Genomic DNA, 25,895 nt, shown 5'->3' on the forward strand with positions numbered 1-25,895 from the left:
TATATTGAGAGGTATTATCTCCGATTTTTTAGACACTTTACCTCTTAATATGCTACAGACTGTTTGGTACCAAATGGACGGTGCACCGGCTCACTCTTCCCATGAAGTTTATGAAGAGATGAAGCGGACATTTGAAGACCGGTGGATCGGATTTAACGGGCCATGGAAATGGCCACCAAGGTCACCCGACTTGACGCCCCTAGATTTCTTTTTATGGAGTCATATAAAATCTCGGGTTTATGAAGTTTCCATAGAAAGCAAACAACATCTTTGTGATAGAATTCGACAAGCTTTTGAAGACCTTCGCCCCATTACAATTAATAAAGTGACACAACATGAAGTTAAAAAAAGAATTTTGAAATGTTTAGAAGTTAATGGAGGTCATATTGAACATTTATTTTAATTTAATTTTCTTTGTTTTGATTTATTATTTTTTTATTTATTATGGGTCTAGAATAAGACTTTTTAGTTTCGACTTTTCCATGTCTTAAAAAATTTGATTCCAATATCCTAAATTTGTTCTTTGTGATTTTCGGAAGATGCGGATATCTTTCGTTGAATGTACGGCAAGTTCTCTCCAAAACTTTGTTACACTCTCCACGAATAAAGAATAAATTTAAAATATCATTATTTGAATAAGTATTATTAAAGTTCATGATTCTAAACTGTTGAGCGAACTTATTAAATTGACAATTACATTAACGCATTTTATAGGAAGCAGCCATGTTCTTTTCAAAGCCAACTAAGATACTTGGAATTATTAGTGTACAATATTAAAAAATCGCAAATTAGAGCAAAAGTGTTAATTTTAGGTATAGGGATGCTTAATAGTAATCGATTCAGAATTAAATTTAGATTCCAAACATATAAAAATATATGGGGTGTTCCATTTGAAATAAGCGACTTTTTTGCTATCAAAGTTCTTTAAATATGACATGTTTTTTTGGACACCCTGTATGATATTTATAAAAACTTTTCACATTAACCTAATCTACCATATCTAGTTAACATGTCAGCAAATTTTCGTAAAGCCAGCTTCAATAATAGCTGAGAATTTTAAATTTTATAGAAATGGTGTTTTAGACAGATTTTTCTTTTAAACCAAAATATCTTTGAAACGGTTAGGTTTAGGTATAGGAGTACCTAATAAGAATTTAATCAGCTTAATCCCTAGATTCCAAAAATGCAAAAATATACTGGGTGTCCCATTTGAAATAAGGAAGTTGACCTTGACTTCCGGTATAACCGGAAGTGATATGACCTTCAAAATATTTTAAAAAAGTAGAGTCTATCTGTATTAGTTTAACTCCCAAATATGAAAAATTTAGATTAGTTACAAGTACAAAAGTTTCTAATGAAACAGTTACGTGAATCACCCTGTATATATATATATTAGCATTTATTTCAATTTTCTACAAATATGAAGACTTGGTTAAATGAACATTTTGATTTCATGAACACACCTAATTTGCATTAGTTTACATAATCAAGCATCCCCTGTATTTATTTGTTACATTTATTGCGTATGTAGTTAGATGTTCGTTTTAAATAACTTAAAATTTGTTAAGAGTGATTGTACCAATGGAAAACAGCGATAATAATATTGATAGATTTCCTTTTAAAAACAAAATTTAGAAACGCTTCACTTTTTTTGAGATATCCCGTACACTTGAAAACACTTTTATGAGATAACCCTAAAAAATTAAAGTAGTATGCTTTTTCCGTGTTTTTTCATATCTCTCTCCAATTTATTTAGATAAAACGAAAATGAAACGGTCTCATACTTTTATTAATGGATCGTTCTGTAAACTATACATTATTTACTTCTTAGACCGAACTTTGATAGCTCTAGCGAATACAGGTATCACATGTTCAAGTGGAAACATAGGGATTATGCAAGTAGGATAAGGATCGCACAAGTTTTAATATGCTGCGACAAAAGCCAATGAAGTACCACAAAGGCAGCTAAATCGATACTAATCTAAACTTCGAAGTAGAAATGCCGGCCAGGCTGACTCCTCCCACTTCGTTGGTTTTTCTTGGAGGCATATTAAAAGTTGTACTGTCCTTCTCCCACTTGCACAATCCCCATATTTCCCCTTGAACTTGTGATACCTACATATTCGGTTACGTTTTCCTTTCGAAATGTCAAACGTTATGTCAATAATGACTAGTGACACTGACAATTAATTTGTTTGCTTTAATTTGCCTTTCTATGTTTTTGTAATTATTTACGGTAAGATCCGAATTGTGTGCTCCTTTAGTCTCGTGAAATTCTGTATTAATATGAATTTATTTTATGCATAACTACCTTACCGTGTACGACACGGCAAGCCCTTGTTATATTTTTCGATTCTCTATATCTCTTGTTCTTTCCTTCTTCAGAAGACCTAAATAAATCGCGATTTCTTGCTAAGCTCTCGTTATTATTCCTTAATCCAGCAATGTCCCAAATCAGTACCAAGGAGAAACTTTTGTATATCATCGATGATTTGGAATTAGTCGCTAAGTATGCACTCTCTTCCAAGCTCCATTTTTCATGCCTTCCTAATTGTATGTGATTTTTGTAGGGAAATAATTGAGAATGCTATAGCTCCCAAAGGCAATAAATTAACAGGACCTGAATATTCTCAACTCACTGATTTGCTTGTAGATAAAGACAAGGAGTTAAAAGACACATTAAAACTTGCTGCTGAGCAGGTATTTGAAAAAAATTAATAAAACTTGATATTGACAAATTAAAATAATAACATGCACTTCCTTTTTTACCTTACATCACTTCTTAGGGCCAGATAAATAGCAAAATGGAACTTCTAAAAGCTGAAGTGGAGAGACAAGACCAGGATATCAATAATTTGCAAAAGCAGCTGAAAGAAGCAGAACAAATTTTATCAACAGCAATTTACCAAGCCAACCAAAAATTGCAGAGCATCTCTCGAGCTAAAAAACGACCAGTTTCCTCTGAGGAACTTATTAAATTTGCTCACAGGTACTTATACAATATAATATGTTAAAGATTTTTTTGTAAAACCTGATTTAGAATAAGTGCATCGAATGCCATTTGTGCCCCATTGACTTGGCAGCAAGGAGATCCTAGACGACCTTATCCCACAGACATTGAGATGAGACTAGGCATGTTAGGTCGATTAGGAGATCCAATTAACGGACATATGCTGCAACAACAAAGCTCAATGAGTGACATACATCGGGCAGGCCATCCAGGAGGTTTGACAATATTGGCTTTGAACTTTGAACACACCACCCTATTACTTTTTTTTGTCATAGATATCCCAGCTTCAAATCAAAACCAATTCGCTTGGCATCCCTCAGGTGAGATGCATATTAGTGTCGGACAAGGCTCAGTACCAATGGACACTCGAAACCACAAACAAGAAAATGAGGATGTTGAAGTCATGTCAACTGATTCAAGTAGCAGCTCGTCAAGCGATTCTCAATAGCATAGTAGAAGGAAGTCTTAAGCATATCCATGACATGGGACTGTGTAACTCTGGGTAGTGTTTATGTATAAGTTGTTTCATGTAGGTTAAGATTTGAGATGATAATAGTTATTACATTATAATTTTGTGGATTCGATTTTTTTTTTGCAAGAGAAAAGATGCAATTAAAGAAGGTTTGTAATGCTTAATCTAGTATTAGGAACACCCACGTTTATTTGACACGTTATCAGGTTAATTCGGCCTATCAGCACTAGTGTAATGCTTAGTTAACACGAAATTAAGATCAAAATAATTCTATTTCTGTCTGAATTTTACGATCAGTACAAGTCATATTAATGATCTCTGTTTTTAACAATCAGTAATGTATCGCAGAAATTGTCTGACACTGCCACAACTCTCACAGCTGTAACATTTCAAATACGTCTACAGAAGCGACTGCTACTGCACTTTAAAGCTACTTGAAAGAAAAAAACAAATTAAATTTATAGTGCATAAAGATATATTTGTCTTCATGTACAAGCAATATTACATAATAATCCGTATTATAATAATCCTACAGTATAACAAGGGGGCGGCGATCCCCCCCGAATAGGGTGTCCTCTCGAAAGGACTCCTCGGTAGGAAAAGAAAAATTCAGAATATATTCGATTAGAGAACAACAATCGCACGTAATAGTAACTTGACCCTAACGCCAATAATCCCTGGACCAATATTTTTACGTTTTATGCGCAACTACTACAGTTTACATCCTTACATTGTATTTAGTATAAATCATTTTTTTAGTGTCTAATTCCACGCAAACTCACTTGGAGGGGGGCTGCGGTCTTGCACGCGTAATAAGAGATGAGACCATATTTCAATTAAATTTTGCTCAGCTCTAAATGTTCTCCTTGCATGGTTATGTGCTAACCAATAATGTGACATTTGACCGCAGGTCCAACAAGATTTTTCTTCCAAATCCCGATGTGCTCGCTCCAGTTTCGGTTGGCGTCGCTGCCAGCCAATCTCGTGTATTGAAAACTATAAGCGGTTTCGTAGTTCACTGGCTCGACGATTGCCGAAAAAGTTCATGACAATTGGCACTTAAATGTGAGGAGTGTGTAAGTAGTGCTGGTCGGCAAGAGCTGTTTGTGCGTAAGCCAGTGAGCTAACTGATCAAAAAACGAACATGCAAATACACTATAGATGATTAATCTTGAACATTTTATTTACATCAAATGCGTACAGTGTTTTTTCGCTACATACTTCCTCAATATAGAGAGTTTTCAAGAAATTGCATTTTCTTTCCGGTTACAATGAATTTCTACAATTAAAATAGCCACTATTTTGACAGATGAGATAGATAGGAAAAGTTGCAAAAGTATGGCAAAAATAACGTAGTAGACAATTGAAGAAATTTGTAAATTAATAGAACTGTATCGAAAAACATCACTCATTTTGCCACATGAATCAATGTCGTCTCTACAAACATCTTTCATTAATTTTTCAAGTCCATAGCTTTCCCGTCTTTGCAATCTTCTAATCCAAAACCGCTTTCTTTCTTCTCATTTTAATTTTAGCAAAATATAGTAATTACCAACAATTAACACAAAATATTCATAGTTTCTTGCTTCAGCATCCACGGAAACATATTTCCAGATATCCAGCGTGGACTGCAAAAACCAAACTGAAACTTAAGTGTACTATTCTTGTTCTGTTTCCAATAACGCTTTGCGATGTAGACGTAGTTTCAAAATTCCTTGTTATGAAATTGTTTTGGTTTTGTTTGTTTCTGTTTTGTCGGTTAGACATGAATCCGGCATCTAAAAACAAATAAAAAAATATGCCTAACGATATTGGAACAGCATAGTACACCTGCGTAGTATAACTATTACCGCAAAATCTACTACCGTCTGTTAGCTATCGTTGGTTAGCGCTCGTGGTAAACGCTAACTGACAGTTGGTATGTCAAAATTGTAGCTTCTTGCGGGTCTTGAATACTCTCTAATAATATAAACGCCGAACACCAATACAGTGGCGCTCGGCGGTATCTTAGATCGTAACAAAACAAATTTAAAATAAGTGCTGAACTAGTAATCGTTTTCCGCTTCAAAATCCTGTATTTCAAAAAATCACAAGTAGAAGCCAAATTTCGCGTTTTTTCTTTACTTAATTTTAAAAATGACGCTTATAGTTTTTTTAGGACTTTGGTTGGTTTATTTGTTCCATTGGTTAGTCCAATTCTGCGAAAGAAGAAACCAAATTTATAATAACCATAAATCGACCAAACACAAGGACACACTTACGTGCTGTTTATCTTGTAAATCGGAAATAGGACGCGCGTTGTCCCACGAAATGTCCAACTTTGGCATGTCCGGTATGAAGTCTTGCCTTAAGTTCGGCATCGGGGGCTGATGGCTGAAGTAATGAGGACCATTCATGAAATTGTCCATAGGTAAGGGCCTCTGAAGTTGAAACGGGATTTATAAACGAATGTTACGTATAAGGTGTTTGAACAAAAAAAAACTCACAGCGAAATCCACGAGTGGTGTCTCATCAGGATACATGGCCGGCGGCCGCATTCCGAACTCCAACCCGCTCGCTCCCCACTTGGCTTGTTTTTCAATGGCAGACCAATTTTGATCCATAGGGTTGTTGAATGCCTTCCTCGCCCTCTCCGTGCCAATTGGCTGGGGCTTCCGATCCTCGACTCCATAATGTGAGGGATCAGGATGTAGACCATGCTGCGATCCGGGCATGTTCGGTGACATATGTGGCGAACTGTTTACCATTCCTGCCAACTCGGCTCCATTCTCCAATCCCTCGCACACTCTCTGAATGGTCATTCCGGCCAAACCGGTAATTAATTCATTTTGTTGTTGTTGTGTAAAGGTCGGTTGGGGTACTCCCATCCAACGGTTCTGAGATGAACTACTGTTGGCTCCTAGACCCACATTACGATTATATGTCATGTTGTTTACCTGAAACGAAAAATATGAAATTGAACAATGCAAAACTCATTTAAAAGAAACTTGACGTAATTAAGTTAAGAAAATTGGTCAATAAAAATAGAGGGAAAAAAACCTTGTGCTCACCTCCATTGTTCCCTTAGTGGCAAAAATGTTATTCTGTATGTTTTGCATCGGAAATCCATTATAAAGAGGCGGTGCCGTATTCTTGTTTGGCATCGAATTGTATACCGAACTGGAATACTCCGGAGCCTTAGGATTTAATCTGCTCATACTAGCCGGTTGCTGAATGTTGACCTGGGACTGCAGTTGCGAAAAATTCAACTCCTGCATGGCGTTGAAGTTTTGCAAGAGATGCGGTTCGTTCCCCAAGTTAATCAGAGTCGGCAGCGTGTTGGCCGGTTTAGTGTAATCCATGTACGGCATAAAATTCGTGGTGGCCGCGGTGGCAACGTTCTGGTTCTGAGGTCTTGATCCGATGGGTGGCAATGTGTTCAAAGGCTTCGACGACAGGTCCTGGTATGCTCCAAATGAAGAATTCGGGGGCGTCGTGCTATTGCTGCTGGCCTTCGACGAAACCGGTGAACAAACGGCGCCACCCCTATATCCGGGAGCTTTGGTTACGTCCACTTGCGGAGGAGGTTCCTGGTCCAAAAACTTGTGTTGTTGAGACGAAGTCTGACCAGCGACGCCCCCGGCAACTGAAGCGAAATTCGGCAGTTTTTGTTGTTCTTGTTCCCGTCTGTCCCAATAGTCTCTGGTACAGAACAAGGTATATTCTGAGGTCGGTTGGATTGGCGTCGGAGCTACTTCTTCCTGCTGCTGTTGCGGTTGTTGAACAGGTCGTTGAAACGACTGCTGTGGCAGTAATTGCACACTTTGAATATTAGTAATGGTACTGGATGCAGTCGACGTAATGTTCGACGTGGTCTCGGCGAGAGTTGCAGTGGTGGCGGGAGGATTGTGGATTAAGTTACCTAAGGCTTGGTTCTTACTTACAGGCACCTGATAAAACGAGATTACAACACATTAAATAACCTTAAAATATTTTAATTGCGCCGTTGACATAACAGAACTGACAGAATAGATTCAGGGAACGATATAAACAAAAACCTTGTATTAATTACTTCAACAATACTAATATTTAAACAATTTTGACATTGCAATTACAAAGTTTGAATCTCCCTAAAACTATTCGTGATTGAATTATTATACATTAAAATGAACATACGTGAAAGTGCTGCATGGTAGGTGGTGCGGACCCTGCAGGTGCAGGTCTGACACTCTTGCTAGGCGACATCTGCACAATCGCCGATGGAGGTTGGGGCGAAACCGAATTAGAGGCAGCAGTGGTCGTAGGTACCCCAAGGCCGACCCTTGCCTTTGCCACACTGCTCGTACTTGCAGAAGGGGTTTCCGTCAATTTGGCAGCAAAAGTTTGACCTGCACTGCTGCTTGTAATAATTTTGGACAAAGTGGATCGATTCGGAGGCGCGCTCGTTCCCGCCCCTAACTTGGTCGACTGTGTCGAAGACTGTGCAATGTTTTTATCCACCCGAAGCCCGCTCCTGCTTCCTGTACTAATCGGGGCAGCTTGTCGATGTTTTACCGAAGAGGTAGCTAAACGAGCAACTGGTTGAGGAACCACTGGTACTGCACTTGGTTTTGCGCTGGACTGAGGAGCCATGGCCAGCTTTCCGGCGTTCTTTTTTGTTGCTATCTGCGTCTTGTCCCATAAAGTGGTGGTGGTGCTAGTCGCCTTGGAAGTCTTGGGCAAAATCGACATGATGTCCACTTCAGGGTCCTTAATCAAGGTAGTGATCAGACTGTGAGCTTGTTTAGTGACTTCCGAGGTACCCTTTATGGTAATTATTCTCTCGCCTTGGCCCTTACTCTGCTTCTCCACCTCAATAAGGGCCCCGGTGTACTGCCTGATGGCGTTGATATTGCTGCCTCCCCGGCCGATCACTCGAGAAATTGCGTTCAACGGCACAGATACCTTTTTAACGCCACTTTCCGATACTGTTTGCATCGACGATTTCCGGACGACTTCTTTCCAACCTTCCTCGCGTTTTGAGGCTTGTTTCGGACTAGTTGTCTTGTTGCTAGAATTGACGTGGGTCTCTTCTGGACATTTCTTGTGCTTGCAAGATGATGTGTAGGTCTCATTACCAGTGGCCTCGAAGTCGTCTCTATCAGCCGGAGACTTGGTATTTAATTCGAAACTTATACTCTTTACCGGCTTCTCGGCAGGCACAGTATTGTGATTGGATTTTCTGCTACTGCTGCTTGCTTTGGAGGGGGATTTAGGTTCCTTATTTTCCTTTGTTTCGCTCTTATCTAACACTTCCTTGCTAGTGCCAGCTTTCGCCTTCGGAGACAATTCGTCGGTTTTGTTAGCCTCTTTTTCTTTGCCCTTTTTCTTGTTTTTGCTTTTACGTTTCTCTTTTGGAGCTTTTATGTCGTTGCTGGAGCAGCTCCCCTGACTATTGGCGTCGATGCCGCTGTCACCCTCCTCTTTGTCATTTCCGCCAGTGTGCGTCACCTCGGGAACTACGTCATCTGCCTCCTCTTTCTCCTCTTTCCTCTGATTGTAGGTTTCGTTCTTCTGATTCTCTTCCAAAAGTTTTTTGTGCTGCTCCTTCTTCTCGAGACGCTTCTTCTTTTTCCTTTCTCGCCTTTTGACTGCCTGCATTTTCTTTGATTCTTCCCTAGTTCTCTCAGATTCTAATTCCTCTAAGAGTATTGACGCGTTCTTGTTGGCCTTGGCAGCCTGTGTTTCCTTCGCAGCCTTGATTATCTTGACGCAATCATGACACTTCTCCAACAATTCCTTGTCGCTTATTGTTTGAATATAGCGCATCATTTCCTGATCACTAGGGAACTGAGTCACGTGGTGCACCATCCACTTAACCACACGCACGTGGCCCTTTCTGAACGCCGCCATCAAACAGGATACCTTGCGGTTGTCTTGCGAATCTATATCGGCGTTATGAGCGTAAAGCATCTCGATTACTGGCAAGTGACCACCGTTTGCGGCCAGCCACAGGGGTGAGTTTCCTTTCTTATTTTTCACTTCGACTTGAGCGCCACGTTCGAGGAGTAGTTCAACGAATTTTACGTGTCCCTTGTCAGCTGCGATAGTCAGAGCTGTATCCCGAGAAGAAGGAACAGGAGTGGCGTTAACGTCAGCACCTACACATACAAAACAAGTAAAGATAAATGTTCATGTACCCTTAATATAGAAAAACCGTAGGCACTTAATTTTTGTGAATACAAAAGGCTAAATTTTATATCTTCCATATTGAGTTCAAATTTGAAGTATGCGTTATTCTTTAAGTTCGTTTTATAGTGCAAATAGCTTATACATTTTGGGAGTTCTAAAAAAAATTGAAAGAAAAAGTAAAATTTTGAAACCTTGTTTCGGAAACAAGACGTTTGTGGACCTATGTTTGTGATGATTTATATTAATGAACCTTGTCCGACTTATTTTCGATGGTATAATGTGCTGTTAAAAAATTATGCAATTTAATTTTGAGGTGTTATTATGTATTTCTATAAAGCAATGGTCGCGAACAATCGCAGAAGAAATTTATTGAACAGGTGTTTAAGGATTTTTAATTAGTAAGCTCACCCTTATCCAACAATACCCGTCCCACTTCCACGTACCCCCCCGAGGCCGCTTCCATAAGAGGGGTGAGACCGGTTTTGGCGCGATGTTCCACATTGGCTTTCCTGTCTAGAAGAAGAGCGACGACTTCATGCCTGCCTTGGAAACAGGCCAGGGTGAGAGCCGTATTACGGTTTGTTTCTATTTGAGCGTTGATATCACTGCCCATATCTAGCAATAATTTCACGGCCGCTCCATGCCCATTCATCGCTGCCAACATCAACGGGGAAATGCCCAGCTTTGAACCTAATAAATTTATTTTAAAATCCCCTGAATGGAGGGAATATACATCAAAATATACCAGTCCTGGAGTTGATTTCAGCTCCATGGCTAAGTAAAAGTTTGATAATGTTAACATAGCCACCGGAAGCAGCCAAACTTAACGGCGTGTAGTCTGACACGTTGCGGTGCTCCTTGTTCGCGTTACGATTAAGTAGGAGTTCAACCACCTCGTAACGACCACCGCTACAGGCGAGGCTCAAAGGAGTATCTTTAGTACGTTCTGACTGGGCCTCGATATCAGCGTTGTGGTTCAGAAGAATCTCCACCACCTTTTCGTGGCCAGCAGTAGCGGCCAAGATCAAGGGTGTAAATCCTGAGGCAACGAATTATTAACTTTCTGAAACATTTTTGATGATAACCGTCCTATACCTTTCTTATCACGATGTTCGATGTCAGCTCCCCTGCTGATCAGCAATTCAACCAGTTCTTCATGGCCTCCTGCACAAGCTAACGTCAAAGCAGTATCGTGATTGCTTTCAGTTTCCGAGTCTACGTCCATACAGGGTGAAATGATTGAGTTTGGTCCAGGGCACTGGCGTTGCTGCTGATTAGCAGCTACGGCAGCGGCTGCCGCCGCTCCGCTGTACTGAGTAATGGCCGAATTATGGTCGATCTGATAGTTCTGTTCTTGAGGAAAAGCCGCGTTCTGGTTTGGGTTTTGGTTTCTGACCGTACGGGTTTTTTTTGGAGGTTTTCCTTCTAGTCCCTAATGGAGAATAAATCATCGTAAATCGAATTTTTTTATTACGAATACATAAGAAACTTGAGTCACAATCAAAAAGTTAATGTATCCAGGGTGATTCAGAGTTGTGGTGCCCAAAGACTAGGGGGTATTCATCTCAACAAAATATGAAAAAAGTTCATATGAACATAAGTCCGGAAATGCTTCGTTTCCGAAATACAGGGTGTTAAAGTTTAACAAAAAATTTAGTTTTTCATTAATAACTTAAAAACATTTATTAGCACTTATTAATTTACAAAATTGTATTTTGATGTGTACTCACTCTGAAGATAGGAAGTACTTAAGTATGCATTTTAAAGACAAGTTCTTTTGAAGTTTTTTTTTTTATTTTTCCTTCTCGAGTTCAGTGACGTATCGAAGTATGGTATTGTATTTTTTTCTCGAAAACTAAGTGAGATGCGGAAAAAAGTCAAAAGACTAAAATGTACTATTTTTAGTAGATTCTTTCAAATTGGCTAAAGTGTTTTAAAGCTATTAATGAAAAACTCAATTTTTTCTTAAACTTTAACATATCTTGGAAACAAAGCATTTTCGGACTCATGTTCATATGAACTTTTTTTTATATTTTATTGAGATGAATACCCCTTAGACTTTTGGCACCACAACTTTAAAATACCCTGTATAATTAATAACAATCTTATTTGGGTAATCGGCGAGTTAGCTGCAAACTAATTTCTATAGAACCAAAATGTCACTTACTTTCTGAACTTTTTTTCCATCACTACTACTAGCCGGCGCCTGCGTTTGAGTGGCGGCCTGTACTTGAATAGCTGCGCCTGGCTGTTGTTGACCAATAACTTGTTGCTGTTGTTGCACAGCAACGGCCTGCTGGTGTTGACCGCATGGCTGACATATATGAGTTCCTGACACATTCAACTTTAATTTAGAAAAAACAAAATAAGCTAACAATGCTCACCCTGGGTGACGTGTCCACAAGAGGCCATTTGCTGTGGCTGAAGAGCCGCTGCCGCACACGGCTGAGGTTGAGTTGCTACAAATGTCTGCGTTTGATTGCTCAGAGGTTGAGCCACGGTTAGAGAATCTGCTGAAAGTACAATTACTGCAACTTGTTAGGAAAAGAGAGGAAATTTCATACCGAGCTGCTGTTGTTTTAAGTGGTAGCCAGCTTGAAACCCTTGCAAGTAGTGGTCATAAGGATAGAGTGCATGCACTGGTACCTGACCGGCTGTGCCAGGAGTCCCAGCCGTACCTGCCGGTACCGCAAAATACTCCACTCTCGAAAGATCACCTGTAATTTAAATAAATGATAACGCGAGTTTAACTTTAAACAATAAAAATAACCACTGCTTCCAGTGGCGGCGGCTGCCGCTGCCGCAGCGGCCTGCAAATCTGCTTGTTGGGCGGCCGTCAAAGAAGCGATCATGGTTTCGTCCAAAGTGCCTGGGTATGGCTGTACTTCCATCGTTTGCACTACATCATCAGTGAAGTCTTTTTCGGTTAATTCCAGTTTAGTAACTTTCCCTGGCGAATTCGAGTCTTGTTGCGTCGGATCGAACATTTCAAGACGAGTTTTCTGCTATGAAAAACTCCATGTACCGATTCGTTTGACACATACACCTTTGATTACTCACAGGTGACCCAACGGTAGATGCTCTTACAAACGGTATCGACGTAAGCGAGGCGTTATGGAATTGTTGTAGAATGGAGGCAGTTAAGAGGCTCTCTTGTTGGTCGTCTTTCAAAAAGGGAACGTCCAGGTCTGGAACGCTGAGCAGTTCTGATGACGTCGTACTGTCCACCTGAAGAAATGGGATTAATTGAGACTCATGGATACTACGCGCAGCATAAACTTTTGCTAAATATAACAATTAACTAAGAAAAAATTGGAAACCGTCTATCACAGAAACCTAGGGCATAAACATTGTCGACAAATCCAAAAAGAGCCGTTAGAAATATGATCAACTTATTACATTGCTCTGCTTTCCATGAGAACAGAATGACTTACTCTTACCTTTTGAAATTGCACAGTTGGTTGCAATGTTTGACCGGGTCTTTGCGTTTGTTGTTGTTGCTGTTGCTGTTGCTGCTGAGAAGGTTGATGAGGCATCTGCAGATGTCGAAACATTGACACCTTCAACAAACAATTCTATTGCATCCTTCTATTTTTTTAAATCTTAGATGCTCTGCTTCTATCATAAAAATTGAGAACTACGCAGTTACCTGTTGATCGGAGAAAATGTTAAAAGTCTTAGCCGGTGGTGAATTGTTGACTTGGGAAATTTGACTGGCGGTGGGAGAAATTACTTGAGATTGTTGCTGTTGGGCTGCTAACTGTTGCTTTCTGATATTTTTGCCCTCCTTCTTGATCGGTTTGACTTTGGGTCGTTCACTAATAGCTGTATTCTATCGAAACGAAGAAATTTACTAATGGTTACTAATGAGTGGCAGATTGGCTCACCTGACTAACATCGGCCACGCTCTGAAATTTAATTGGTTGGGTAGTTAAAGACGAAGCAGGAACCAATGTACCCAATCCTGGAGCGGCCGGCGACTGGATAATAGCTCCATTGGCGACGGAAGCAGTAGGGTTGCCCAACGACACACCCACTTGGGCTGAAGTGGCCATGGGAGTGAAAAAAAAGGCGGGCGAGGCAGGTTGTTGTCCTTGAGCTGGATTCGTGACAGCCGAAGAGAACTGGGGGGCTGGCGTGGACGTCAATGGCGTTGTCATCCCAGTATAGAAAGGGACCTGCAGTTGAGTGGCTTGAGCGCCGCTGACGACGGTATTATAACCGAGACCTGCCAAATATTAATAAATATTCGGGTCACCTTCAAATCTCAAAGATTTGTACCTTGTTTTTGTTGCTGGACGACTAAATCGAAATTAAGGGCAGTCGATTGTACCGGACTGGTAGTTTGAGCCAGTTCTTGCGGTGGTTGGTACTGAAACAAGTGATTTGCTGCCACGGCAGCAGCTGCAGCAGCTGCCGCTGCTGCCGCTTGCTCTTCCGCAGCTTGCTGCGCCTGTTGCTGCTTTCCATGCAACTCTCGTTCAACTCGCTATTAAAAATCATGCATAGCAACTCTACCATACGTCTTAACGGCATACTTACGTGTAGCTCTTCCAGAATTTGTTGCTTTTGAGTATTGCCATCAGAATCCCCACTGAATTGCTTCCTCTTCTTAATAAAATCTATCAAACTACTGCTGTTTGGATCTTCCTTATTGAGAAACTCCATCGCTGCAGTTGCAGATATTACTTCTTCTTCGAAGTCGCTCAAAGGAGGCGTTCGCACTTGTTGCGCCTCTGCTGACGTTAACGTCACTATATAAATCCCGCTTTATCCCATCTACCGCACTACCCCTAGTGACAAACGCTCACCTTCATACATCGCCCCCGTTGACCGACTCTTCGGCAACAATTTTCGGCCCTTCTGCTGTTGCGACTGTTCGTTGTTCGAGATCTGTTGCGGACTTTGTTGCACCTTGCGTTTAGGGTTCAACTCCACCGGATTGTCGGATAAGTTCAGGCCAAGATCGAGTTGCTGCACTATTTGAACGGCCTCGCGTACCTCTTCAAGGACTGTACTGCAACCTGTAATCAAATCAATCAATTTTGATGAAGCACAGATTCATAACCACTATTATCATCACCATTAGGGGGTTGAAAAAAAGTGCCGTTGTTTGAAATTGGGGGCGTTCCAGTCGCATTCGCAGAGGAATTCCTGGTTGTTGCCACCTGACCGGGCAACATTGCCAAGTTCGTGGCAGTTGTTGCTGTTACGGTAGCACCTTGTTGTTGTTGACTATTAAGAAGCATTGAGTGTGGATAATCTAGCAGTAACTGCACTACGTTAGTGTGTCCGCCTTTCGCAGCTTCAATCAACATCGTCGAGTTATCCTAAGGTGAAAAAAACGACATGGAAGAAGATGGACAACAGAGATGAAGATTGATTTCAAGCAATCTTCAATGAAATAGAAGATCATTATTAACATAAATCAGAATAATACATCATATAAAAATATTTAAACAAGATAATTTTCTCGGTAACCCTTTTGATGTTTGGCAACCAGTAGAATAAATTAAAACAAGTCTTAATAATCCAAGAAGGTAAAATAGCTATGATTTGACATATCAATAATTTATAAGGACTGGATTTAACAAACAAATTGATCTTACTTTTTGAAAGGACAGCCGCCTTTATGACATCATTTTGACACTAGTGATGCATCATACACCGACGCATATACAGTGCGTCTACTTAACTTGGAACCATATCGAAAACTTTTATTTTTGATATTACAAAAAAATCTGCATGTTCTAAAACATAAAATACAATCATCAAATGTTAATAATTTTATCTCGTATATGAGGTATGTAAAAATATTAATTTTCCCAAGAATAAAATACCCTTATTTTTGGTAATACTAGACATTTTTATAAAGAAAAATCTATCAAAATTAAAAACTATGTTCAAATATGCAATTACCATCATTTTTCCCTATTTTTTTAATTTTTATATTTGGCTACTTAAGAACAGAAGTGATTCAAGTAATGTATTTGGAAAAACTGAGCTATGTCACTTTTTGAACTTCTTTGTTATCATATTAGTTAATGCAAAAGTAATCCAAATATTATTGAACATTTTTGTTAACAAAGTTCCATTTGTAACATTTTTGCACTGTCCTAGAAATAAAAAAGAATTTTTTACTTCTTCAATATTAGACGTGTCACAAAATCTTCTAGTAAAGAGTAAGTTAAGTTAATACCTATCATAACATAAACATATTGTAACAAATATATTTATCTCAAATTTTAATAATTATGAAAACGTTTTGCTCATTATCTCAATTGTAACAAAATGCTACTTGGATCACTTCTGTTCTTAACCAGTCATTTTTATTAAATGCAGACATTAACAGACAACAATTAATGACTTAACAAAGAGTAGCAACAATCATAAAGTTTCAACATAGCCGCCGTCTCTTTCTAAACATTTAATAGTTCTTTTACTAAACTCTCCTAACATATTCCGAATCATATCTGCAGTAATTCCTTGTATTTCTTCTGTAATAATCCCTTCTAAATGAGCAATATTTTGAAATAGCCCTTTAGCATAAACTTTTTGTTTTAGATAACCCAATAAAAAATAATTGAGCGGGGTTAAATTCGTAGATGTAGCCGGCCAAAAAATATGAGAATATCCGTGTATTAATTAATGTTCATTGAAAATTTGGGGCAAATATTCTCGAATAGGTATTGTGCTATGACATGACGCACCGTCCTGCTGGAACCATATACGCTCGCGCTCTTCTAACGAAAATTCATAGAGAAAATCACTAAATTCAGTTTGCAAAAAATGTAAATAACGTTTGGAATTCATGGATTGTCTAAAGAAATAAAGATCTATAAGGGATACAAATAAGTTTCCGCCGTTTCATATCAAAAATAGGAATTTATTGTGAAAGAACTGTGCATTATGTTTTATTCAAAGTATTGTCCATCACTAGCCACTACTTTTTCCCATCTTTCTGGCAGCATTCGAATACCATGTCGGAAGAACTCTTCATCTTTTGAGGCTATCCATGAATCGACCCAATCTTTGGTATCTTCATGTGATGTAAAGCGCTGCTCAGACAGAGTGTGCCATCGACAGAAATAAATGATAGTCGGATGGAGCAAGGTCTGGTGAATATTGCGGATGGGTTAGAACTTTCCAATTAAGTGTTTTCAAATAGGTTTTGACCGGCACCGCAACATGCGAACGAGCATTATCATGTAGGAGAATAATTTTGTCGTGTCTGAAGTAGTAATGGGCGCGTTATTCCTTGAGTACTCGGCTCAATCTCATTAATTGTATTCGGTAGAAAGTTCCAGTAATGGTTATATTCGGTTTGAGCAACTTATAATATATGACACCAAGCTGATCCCACCAAATACACAACATGAGTTTTTTTCCATGAATATTTGGTTTGGCTATCGATGTTAAAGCATGCTAAGTGGCCCCAATGATTTTTTCTTCTTTGAGTTATCGTAATGGATCCATTTTGCATTGCCAGTGACTACTCGATGCAAAAAAACTTTTTTATGTCTGGCAAGCAGCATTTCACTCATGCAAAATCAGCGTACAACGTCTCTCGGTTTCAATTCATAAGGAACAAAATTCTCAAAAGTTTTAGACGATGCGAAATTGCTTGTCGAATCACCTCTAATGTAAGTGCAAGTTTTTTTTGCGTTTGGGATGAATCTTTCTCTAATAATACTTCGAATTCCATATCTTCGTACTCTTTAGATCGTCCACTGCGTTCTTTGTCTTCCACGTGAAATTCACCGTTTTTAAATTTGTGAAACCACTCGCGACAACTTCTCTCACTTAAAGCAGCCTCACCATATGCTTCTACAAGCAATCAATGCGTTTCAGTTGCAGATTTCTTCAAATTAAAGAAGTAAATTAAAAGTTTCCGCAAATGACACGCTTATTCAGCGCAAAACTTGATATTATTGAACGAAACAAATTATGTGATGCTTATGAGGAGCTACTAATATTTCAAGGTGATGTTGTTACTACATGACCAAACTTGCGATAGTACGTTTTACATCTGACAATTTCAAGACAATCTTCTGGTGAGGCCATGTTTTGTCAAACAGCGGGAACTTATTTGTACACCTTATATTATTCTGATCTAATAAATACCTACCATACATTACCATATTAAAAATACCACACCATACATTGGTTTTAAACGAATATTGGTATCTAGTTTCTATTACAACGTTAAGGTTACTATTATTACAATAGCGACAATTCTGTGAACTAACAGTTTTATTTGAAAACGTTGTCTCAAAGAAAAAATTATACGCCTTACTAGAAAAGAATCATCTTCTACCTCTATCTGGATGAGAGAACAAAAATCAAATCGTCTATCAAAATCCCTTTCTTTTAATATGTGGACAAATTGTGCTTTATGTGCATAATATTTATTACTTTTTTATATTTTTGCAACAGTATCTTTACTTGCATTATTTTGAATCAAGGACACTCGTTTGCACAACAAACATTTAGGGTTTTCTGCTACAGAGTATTACTTCAAACTCGGTGTCTTCAAAAGCAATTCTTTTTCGACGGTTTTTATTAAAATTTTTAAGAATACTTCCAGTCCTTTTGAATATATTCGTTACTTTCGTCACTGTTGAATGTTAAATGTTTCTGTGTGGATGTCTATTGTTAAAAATAGATGCAGCTTATCTTGACGTTTTGTAGTTTTCACCAACAATCAAAATGATTTAAATTTTCTCCTCAATACTCAAAAATGCAACCATATGTATGTTTTTATTTTAACCTTAATAATTTTGAAAAGATTCTAACGTTTTAAGCCGTGACAAATACTAGTTTTACTTTAATAAACAATATAACTTGTAGCCATAGTAACTAATAAAAATTCCACCGCACACTTGCAAAAAACGATCTTTGCAGTACTTTATACTTTACAGCCGAGCAAGCTATGTAATTCACAAAAATACAGAAAAATGGTTGTAGTTGCATATTTGAACATAGTTTTTAATTCTGATGGACTTTTCTTTATAAAAATGTTAAGTATTTTCAAAAATAAAGGTACTTTATTCTTGGGCAAAATTAATATTTTTGACATACCTCGTATACGAGATATAATTATTGACATTTGATGGTTGTATTTTAGGTTTTAGAACATGCAGATTTTTTTTATAATATCAAAAATAAAAGAGTTTTTCATATGGTGCTAAGTTAAGTAAACACACTGTATAACATGTAAAATGTCCACGAGACGTCACTTCCTCTGATTTTGCTAATACGCATTAGTGACTAATTTGCCAAAAAGGTTGAACAAAACTGTAAAACACAATGGTACATCCACTTCTAGATTGTTGGCAATACTATCTTATTCATTTATTTCTGCGTACCTTGAGTTTATGATTGGGATCGGCATTGTTCTCTAAGAGAAGTTGAACTACGGGAAGGTGGCCGCCGGCACACGCCAAAGACAAGGGAGTGTGGTCATTGTTTGTGGTTTGCTTTCGAACATTGGCCCCCTTATCAATGAGAAATCTCACAGTGCAAAGATGTCCGGCGCGACAAGCCTTCATCAACGGTGTCCGCCCGCCTTCCGATTCGTGCTCGATATCAGCTCCGTACTGTGTGCCAGAAACCCATTAAAACGTGAAGAAACCAAAATTACTTAAGAAATACCTGGATGAGCAGCTCGGCAACGTCGGTGTGGCCATTTTCGCAGGCGTAAGTCAAGGCAGTGTCGTTCGTCTGGGTCACTGCATTCACATTCGCGCCGTATTCCAAGAGGAATCGCACCAATTCGAGGTGACCTTCTTGAGACGCTTCCATTAGCGGTGTGGAGGCGCCTAGTTCTATGTCCGCTCCACCTTTCAAGAGAATGTCGGCTACCTAAACATCGATCCATTAATCCTTAATTTATCACTAAATATTCATTATATACTTCAGTAAAACCGCCGCAGCATGCCAAAGTTAACGCGGTCTCTTGAGTTTCGTCGGTTTGGGCGTTGATGTTTGCTCCTGAAAATTACGCTTTTATCCTGAATTTTTTTATTTGAAACGGAAGGCGTACCTTGTCCTAGAAGTAAATGCACCATTTCTTCGTGACCTTCTCTCGCAGCTTCCATAAGTGGCGTGTACCCTTCGTCATTCACTTCTTCGATGTTCGCCCCTCTCTCAATCAGCAACATGGCCAGTTCCACGTGACCACCACACGCAGCCAAAGTTAAAGGTGACTCGAAGCTATCAGTCGGCATATTCACCTAAAACAAACACTACTAATAGCAAGAAGTGGTAAAAAAAGCTAGCTCACCTGTGCCCCTGAATCCAGAAGTAACCTCGCCACTTCCACATGTCCGTCCATAGACGCTTCCATGAGGGCGGTGTGCATTTCGTCAGTCTTATGTTCTTGATCAGCTCCAGCTTCTAGCAAGAAACGCACCATGTCCAAGTGACCTGCGAATATCAACATTGGATTATTTTAGAGCTAAAGAAAATGGTAACAGGAAATATGCCTTTGTAACAGGCTAGGGTTAGAGCTGATTCCTTAAACTCGTTGGAGTGTGTGTTGATGCCAGCGCCGTGCATTAGCAGTATCTTCGCTAAACCGACGTGGCCCGCGCTGGCTGCTTCCATGAGTGGAGTGTGGCCATTCTCATTGTGATCTTCTACGTTGGCGCCGTTCTCCAGCAAGAATTTCACAACCTAATTAAAGTCCAATTATTTACATAATAGCCCCTTTCACACAACAGTAAATAAGCCAACATATTGACGCCAAATTTAGTATGTAAGAGATTCGAAACAGGATTTCAAACGGGTATGTTATACAGGGTGTTCCGAATTGCAACGGCGGAAAATTCACTAGATAAGGAGTATACACGTGGGTTTAATTACTTACATAAGTTATTAATTTAAGTTCCTACTAACAACTCGCTCTATGTCAGACATTTCAGTCAATTATTCAATTCCAGAAATTAAAAAAATGTGAAAATTATGCCCAAAATTAGATATTCAGGTTAAGCGAAAATAGTAAAAATTCTTTTGACAAAATGGATCAATTTGTAACAAATAACAAAAAGTAATTAAAACGTAGCAAACGCCTGTATGCCCAATTAGATAAAATTTGAATTAGAAATGAACTATAAAAAATAGAATGTGTAAAATTTGATTAAATGAATATTTAACCAAATTAGCTTATGACGATAATACCGAGCGCCAAAAAATTCTCCGCTGTAAGCATAGAAAAAGACAATTAAATTTCTGAAATGCTCACCTCTGTATGACCTCCTGCACATGCGTACATCAAAGGAGTGTTGCCTAAAATCAATAAAATTGATTGGTAAGTACCTTGGGCGCACGAATATGTGACAGCCAATATTATGGCCCCACATACCCGATGTGGACTGGGCATTGACGTCTGCATGATGGTGTGCTAGTAGCCTTACAATATCCAAATGGCCAGCAGATGCTGCTTCCATTAAGGGAGTGCACTCACCCTTAATTCCGCGATCTTCTACGTTCGCATGCATAGCAAGTAAAACCTGGAAAGATGCGCATTATTTGCGAACAGAAATAAAATATATAAAAGACCAATAAATCCGACATTCAACAAATCACTACTTAGAATTTCAAATCGAAAGCCATACCTGAGCTAATTCAAAGTATCCTGCACTACAAGCCAAACTTAACAGGCTCTCCCCCTCCTCGCTAGTCTCGTGTACAGATCTGCCTTCCGTTAAGAGTTTCTTAACAGTGCCAACATCTCCGTCCGTGCAGGCATCGACCAATGAGGTTTTTTCCTGTAGGGGCTGAGACACGCCAGGCCCGCCTTGGGTTGCAGGACGCGGAGCTGAATTGGTCGTAGCTGCTCCTAAAAACCCATAATTTTGAAACTCCAATGAATATTTTGACTATCAATACTTGTTCATTGCATATTAATTTTGCCTGATCATATAAATATTTTACAATATCCTTTTTCCCATGATTAGATGATTGGAATTATAATTCAAGTAACGGTCTGTGTAAGTTCATTTCCGCGGCTAAACACTTGTTTTGAACCTTTGTAAAATTTTTTTTCAACTTTTTTCAACACTTGCCTTGAACAGCGGCGGCGTTATCGCTGCGCATACGATTTAAAGCAGCGGCCGCTTCGTCTAATGCACAAGAAACACTGGAGGTAAGACGACGCAAAACTTCTGGATCGCCTAAAGCCTTACCATCTTTAACTGCTAGTTGGCCAATACCTGAAAGAAGGGCACGATATTAGCTCATACAGGGCATGCCTAATCAATTCAAACCCCATAAACTAACATTTCGAGTCTTCAACATCACCATTAAGGGATAATATATTCATACCGGCAGCTTGCAGTAGAGCTTCTAGGCGGGCTTGGGTCTCAGGATCGACGTTCCGATCCTCGTCTGCTCCGAGCAGGAATTTGGCCGCTTCGGCCTGGGGTTCGTCTTCAAACTCCTGCTCGATCATAAATGACTCCACCTGAAAATAATATGAAGATCTGTTCTTTAGATTCACAAATAAGTATTTATACATGTCATAAGCAATGATTGGATTAAAACCTTTGGAATATCATAACGAAAAATGTGGGAAATTGTAACTTACAAATTCTCTATGAAAATGACTAGTAAACTGCAGTAAATATGTAATATGTCCCTAGACAAAAACGTATGTTTGAAATCTTTTGAAGTTCCTTTCGTACAAAATTTGCACAAATTGAGTGACTTTTATTAAAATAACCAGACACCTGACCAAGGTGTCTAGCCACCAAAAGAACAATGACGAACTTTTTGATGTCGTACGTTGCAGGCCGTGATGCTGATATTTCTACGATCACATTAAAATGAATCTTTATTTAAATGTACCGCATTATATTTTCGAAAAATGCTTTTTTTTAGACCACCATATAGGAGGATATACCTAATAGGAGCAATATCGCGATTCTGTTTAGTGTATTAATCGCACAATCTTTAGGTCAACGACCTAAACGCAATTACTTTTAATCAATATTCATTAATTTTTTTCTATATATTTTTTAATGTACACAATGAAAGTGATAGTGCTTTTGTTCTTGATATGGCAAAAATGTTGTATAATCACGAAATCAAAACTGGATAAGGTTGAATTAGTTTAGGTTTGCTATTCCAGGACGTAAAGGATTAAACACATGACATACAATCAATCCCTATCTTTGATAACAGCATTACACATTACCCATGTGGGTCCAGAACTTATTTAGATTGAACGATTCTATGTCTATTATATGTAGTTAATCACTAAAAACAGCAAAATACAAGGTCGCCATTTTTTAATTTAAAAAAACTATAGAGTAAATGAATAAGAATTAAAGTGATAACGAATTTGCTTTTTTTCCAATCCACTATAAATACAATTTTTGAGGTATTAAAATCAACTTTTGGGAAACAGGGTATATAGGGTTGGTTCCAGGAGGACGAATTGTTTACCTTGAAAGATCATACAACAGCCTTCTAGATCAAAGTTTTCCCTATACTTGAAGCGGTTACATGAGAGATAGTCAAACAAGGAACGCGTTGAGAAATTTAGATGTACTGTACAGTAAAACAATAATAAAATTCATTTTACTTAATATTCACCATTTGAGTATGAAAAATAACCTATTGAAGGAAAAAAACACTTTTCTACTTCAGTGTTATTTGTTTTAATTTGTAAACTCACTGATACATTAGGCTTGTCTATTATCTATGATATATAAAATTAAATCAGGGGATATTTTAAGTGATAATGTTCTCTCCAATTTAAGAGATTATTTTGAATTTGAATTTCTAAAAATGAATAAAGAAGTGATTTAATGATAAACATAAAGAACATACACCTGATCGAACGGAAGATTACATGCAAGAGTTGGCAATTTTGCAAATGATTTCAAAACAGTGAAAGATAAGAAAAAAAGCTCTTTAGCTATATAAAAAAAGGATCAAAAGGTTATTTATAATGTATTGTATTCCCTAATATATATTATTTTGTTTTTGACTATGTACCCATGGTACTGATGTACAAAATAAAATCACGACAAAAACTAAATTGAGATATTAATTCTTCAGAATATTTATTTATATCGGGCGTTCCAAAAAGATTGTGCCAAATTTAAGGAGGTTATAGAGGATATTGCATTGAACAATTTTTGCATAGAAACCCATACTAAAAAATGAGCCTTTTGGCTCCAGTCATTTTAGTTCAAAAATTACAATACACAAATTAAGTGAATAGAATAAAAACAAACCTTTTTCCTCCTGATACAAATTTATTTATTTGCTCTGGAATTACATCAAGTCTTTGGTGTATAAAATTCCTGTAGTCACTCAAGAAGAACTGTTGGGATTAGTGATGATAACCTCTCTTTTCATCCAGCAAGATCCATACATCTTATAACAGATAAACGATTCAAGGAACAAATTTATGTAAATAAGTCGAGGGTCCTCATTGTAAACCTTTATTCAATTTTTTTTGCGGCATCTTAAAAGAAAATGAATTAAATATCAAAATGTTTTGATGTCAACAAGCTAACATTACTGTCTTGAATAAAAATTACTCTAGAACCAAAATGACTCATTTTTGACTACATGTTTCGATGCAAAAATTGTTCACCACAATGTTCTTTATAACCTCCTTAAGTTTGGCATAACCTTTTTGGAACACTCTATATACATACTTAGCATACTAATTACAAAAATAATAAATGAAAGAATTATTTTAAAAAGTATCCATCTAAAAAAACACTAATAAAAGTAAATAATCAATTAATAATTAGAATTCAATTATTGAGCAAGTAGTGTCTGTTAAATTGTTCTTTAAGATACATTTACACGGTATCGAACAAACCAATTTTGTTTAGTACAAAATGGTTTTGTTCAACTGAACTTACCTTGAGAAAACTTCTAAATTAAGGGATATAATGATGTATTGTAATACCCTATATCCCTTAATATCACCAAAAGAAAGAAAATTAAACATTTCTTATCGCCAATTAGACACAAATTAAATTATTGTCTCAATCAGCTGTTTAATTTTGGGGATTGGTATATGCAATCACCATTCATTCTTATGGGTCACTAAAATGGTGACTAACTTGAAGAATTAATGAATAATTAAGTTATTTCTCTATAACTGTGACCTTTCTGTGCTGATAAAAGGCCAGAGAATAAAAAAAAATGTCTGAAGGGGTGGGGGCAGACAGTGACTGAACTGGTTATTTTTTTGGGAAAAAAACGTGGAAGGTGCAGCTGCAAACGTCTGGATAGGACAGAGGATGACTGGAACAGAAACAATATTCAAAAACAATGTGACGTGTAGCTGGATCACCCAAATTAACTGGGAAACTTCCGTCGACAGAACCCGCTGGTCGGGATAGGCGTTTGCTTCGTCGCAGGTAAAGGATCTTATATAAGTATGGGATTGGAAAGGAAAAAACGTGGTTCAAATTCGAAAACGTTCGCTAAATGTAAAATGGGCGACCGACGGCGGGTACACAAATGAATTCCACAAGATGTCTCTCGGCCATAAGTTCATTGATACCCAAGGACCAGGTTGATTTCACAACAGCGAAAAATCGCTATTTTAAGAACACCTACCTCAGAAACTGAATCCTCCTCACTTTCCGATGACTCCGACATGAATCTGCGATTTTCTATATACCTTTCCAACACTGGATCTGTCGGAGTCGAAATCGTCGATTGGGGAGTCGACGAAGTAATGTTCCCTATATCGTGCTGAACGTTTACTCTTTCTAATTTCGATTCGTCGGAGCCCGTATCCTGCGGCACATTCTGCATATTTGCATCGCAATCTGGCGGTTATTTTCGCGTTTTCTCTGTAAAATTCCGAGCTAAAGTCACTATATTTTCACTAAATCAAGTACACTTCGGTTCACATTAATTCCATCGTAGTCGCCATTTTCAACTATGGCCGCCGCAAAACGTGCGCAAAACAAACGAACTTGGGTACGAAATGTTCCCACGTTGGCGCGACATCTTTTAAAGGAATGTGACATCGCAGATAAAGAAAATTCATTTGGAATTTTTTTTCTTTAATAACATTCTGCTATCGATCACTAGATACCGCTCAAGACCAAAGCCTCTTTCTTTTGACTTATGATTTCGGATCAATATATATTATATAAAAACCACATGATTTTTAAATGATATTAAAATTAAAAATCACGTGATATATCAATCATTATGGTTTTAATTCGAAATTATAAGTCATAAGAAGGGGCCCTTGTCATCCACAAGTCATAAAAA

General features: G+C 38.2%; 2 protein-coding genes across 11 annotated transcripts; one reads left to right on the forward strand and one right to left on the reverse strand.

The window, feature by feature from the left end:
• The first annotated feature begins 2,233 nt into the window (after positions 1-2,233).
• MED4 (mediator complex subunit 4) lies at positions 2,234-3,589 on the forward strand. Of its 2 annotated transcripts, XM_066396673.1 has the most exons (5): positions 2,242-2,509; positions 2,571-2,700; positions 2,787-2,989; positions 3,041-3,225; positions 3,286-3,589. In XM_066396673.1, the coding sequence occupies exons 1-5, from the start codon at positions 2,445-2,447 to the stop codon at positions 3,456-3,458; spliced, it is 756 nt and encodes a 251-aa protein (XP_066252770.1). In that variant the 5' UTR covers positions 2,242-2,444; the 3' UTR covers positions 3,459-3,589. The 2 variants fall into 2 exon arrangements, with proteins under 2 accessions (XP_066252769.1, XP_066252770.1); XM_066396672.1 differs by having other exon boundaries at positions 2,234-2,509; positions 3,041-3,589.
• Positions 3,590-3,939: 350 nt separating this feature from the next.
• Positions 3,940-25,570, reverse strand: mask (multiple ankyrin repeats single KH domain). Of its 9 annotated transcripts, none has more exons than XM_066396651.1 (32): positions 25,227-25,570; positions 21,960-22,098; positions 21,701-21,847; positions 21,251-21,474; positions 20,998-21,145; positions 20,878-20,921; positions 20,120-20,309; positions 19,918-20,060; positions 19,678-19,867; positions 19,549-19,625; positions 19,287-19,496; positions 19,001-19,231; positions 14,716-14,962; positions 14,444-14,656; positions 14,175-14,386; positions 13,914-14,121; positions 13,520-13,860; positions 13,282-13,464; positions 13,073-13,192; positions 12,693-12,860; positions 12,403-12,637; positions 12,197-12,349; positions 12,017-12,145; positions 11,800-11,963; positions 10,728-11,064; positions 10,378-10,671; positions 10,041-10,322; positions 7,638-9,601; positions 6,533-7,411; positions 5,969-6,418; positions 5,744-5,902; positions 3,940-5,680 (listed from the first exon to the last, which is right to left on the reverse strand). In XM_066396651.1, exons 1-32 carry the CDS (start codon positions 25,425-25,427, stop codon positions 5,654-5,656), a joined length of 8,709 nt encoding a protein of 2,902 aa, XP_066252748.1. In that variant the 5' UTR covers positions 25,428-25,570; the 3' UTR covers positions 3,940-5,653. The 9 variants fall into 9 exon arrangements, with proteins under 9 accessions (XP_066252748.1, XP_066252745.1, XP_066252744.1 ...); XM_066396648.1 differs by having other exon boundaries at positions 14,175-14,368; positions 21,915-22,098; XM_066396647.1 differs by having other exon boundaries at positions 14,175-14,371; positions 21,915-22,098.
• Between the last annotated feature and the right edge of the window lie 325 nt (positions 25,571-25,895).

This window comes from Euwallacea similis, chromosome 13 (assembly GCF_039881205.1).
Source record: "Euwallacea similis isolate ESF13 chromosome 13, ESF131.1, whole genome shotgun sequence".
In the NCBI taxonomy this organism is placed as follows: Eukaryota; Metazoa; Arthropoda; class Insecta; order Coleoptera; family Curculionidae; genus Euwallacea; species Euwallacea similis.

What these genes read in the sequence shown, in the direction of transcription:
- MED4 (XM_066396672.1), top strand. Translation starts at nt 2,445, where the DNA reads ATGTCCCAAATCAGTACCAAGGAGAAACTTTTGTATATCATCGATGAT. An exon ending in TAAAACTTGCTGCTGAGCAG is followed by an intron (nt 2,701 to 2,786) that starts GTATTTGAAAAA and finishes ATCACTTCTTAG; the next exon opens with GGCCAGATAAATAGCAAAAT. An exon ending in CTTATTAAATTTGCTCACAG is followed by an intron (nt 2,990 to 3,040) that starts GTACTTATACAA and finishes AACCTGATTTAG; the next exon opens with AATAAGTGCATCGAATGCCA.
- mask (XM_066396643.1), bottom strand. Translation starts at nt 25,427, where the DNA reads ATGCAGAATGTGCCGCAGGATACGGGCTCCGACGAATCGAAATTAGAA. An exon ending in TTCTGGATTCAGGGGCACAG is followed by an intron (nt 19,868 to 19,917) that starts GTGAGCTAGCTT and finishes TGTTTGTTTTAG; the next exon opens with GTGAATATGCCGACTGATAG. An exon ending in CTACCATGCAGCACTTTCAC is followed by an intron (nt 7,412 to 7,637) that starts GTATGTTCATTT and finishes TCGTTTTATCAG; the next exon opens with GTGCCTGTAAGTAAGAACCA.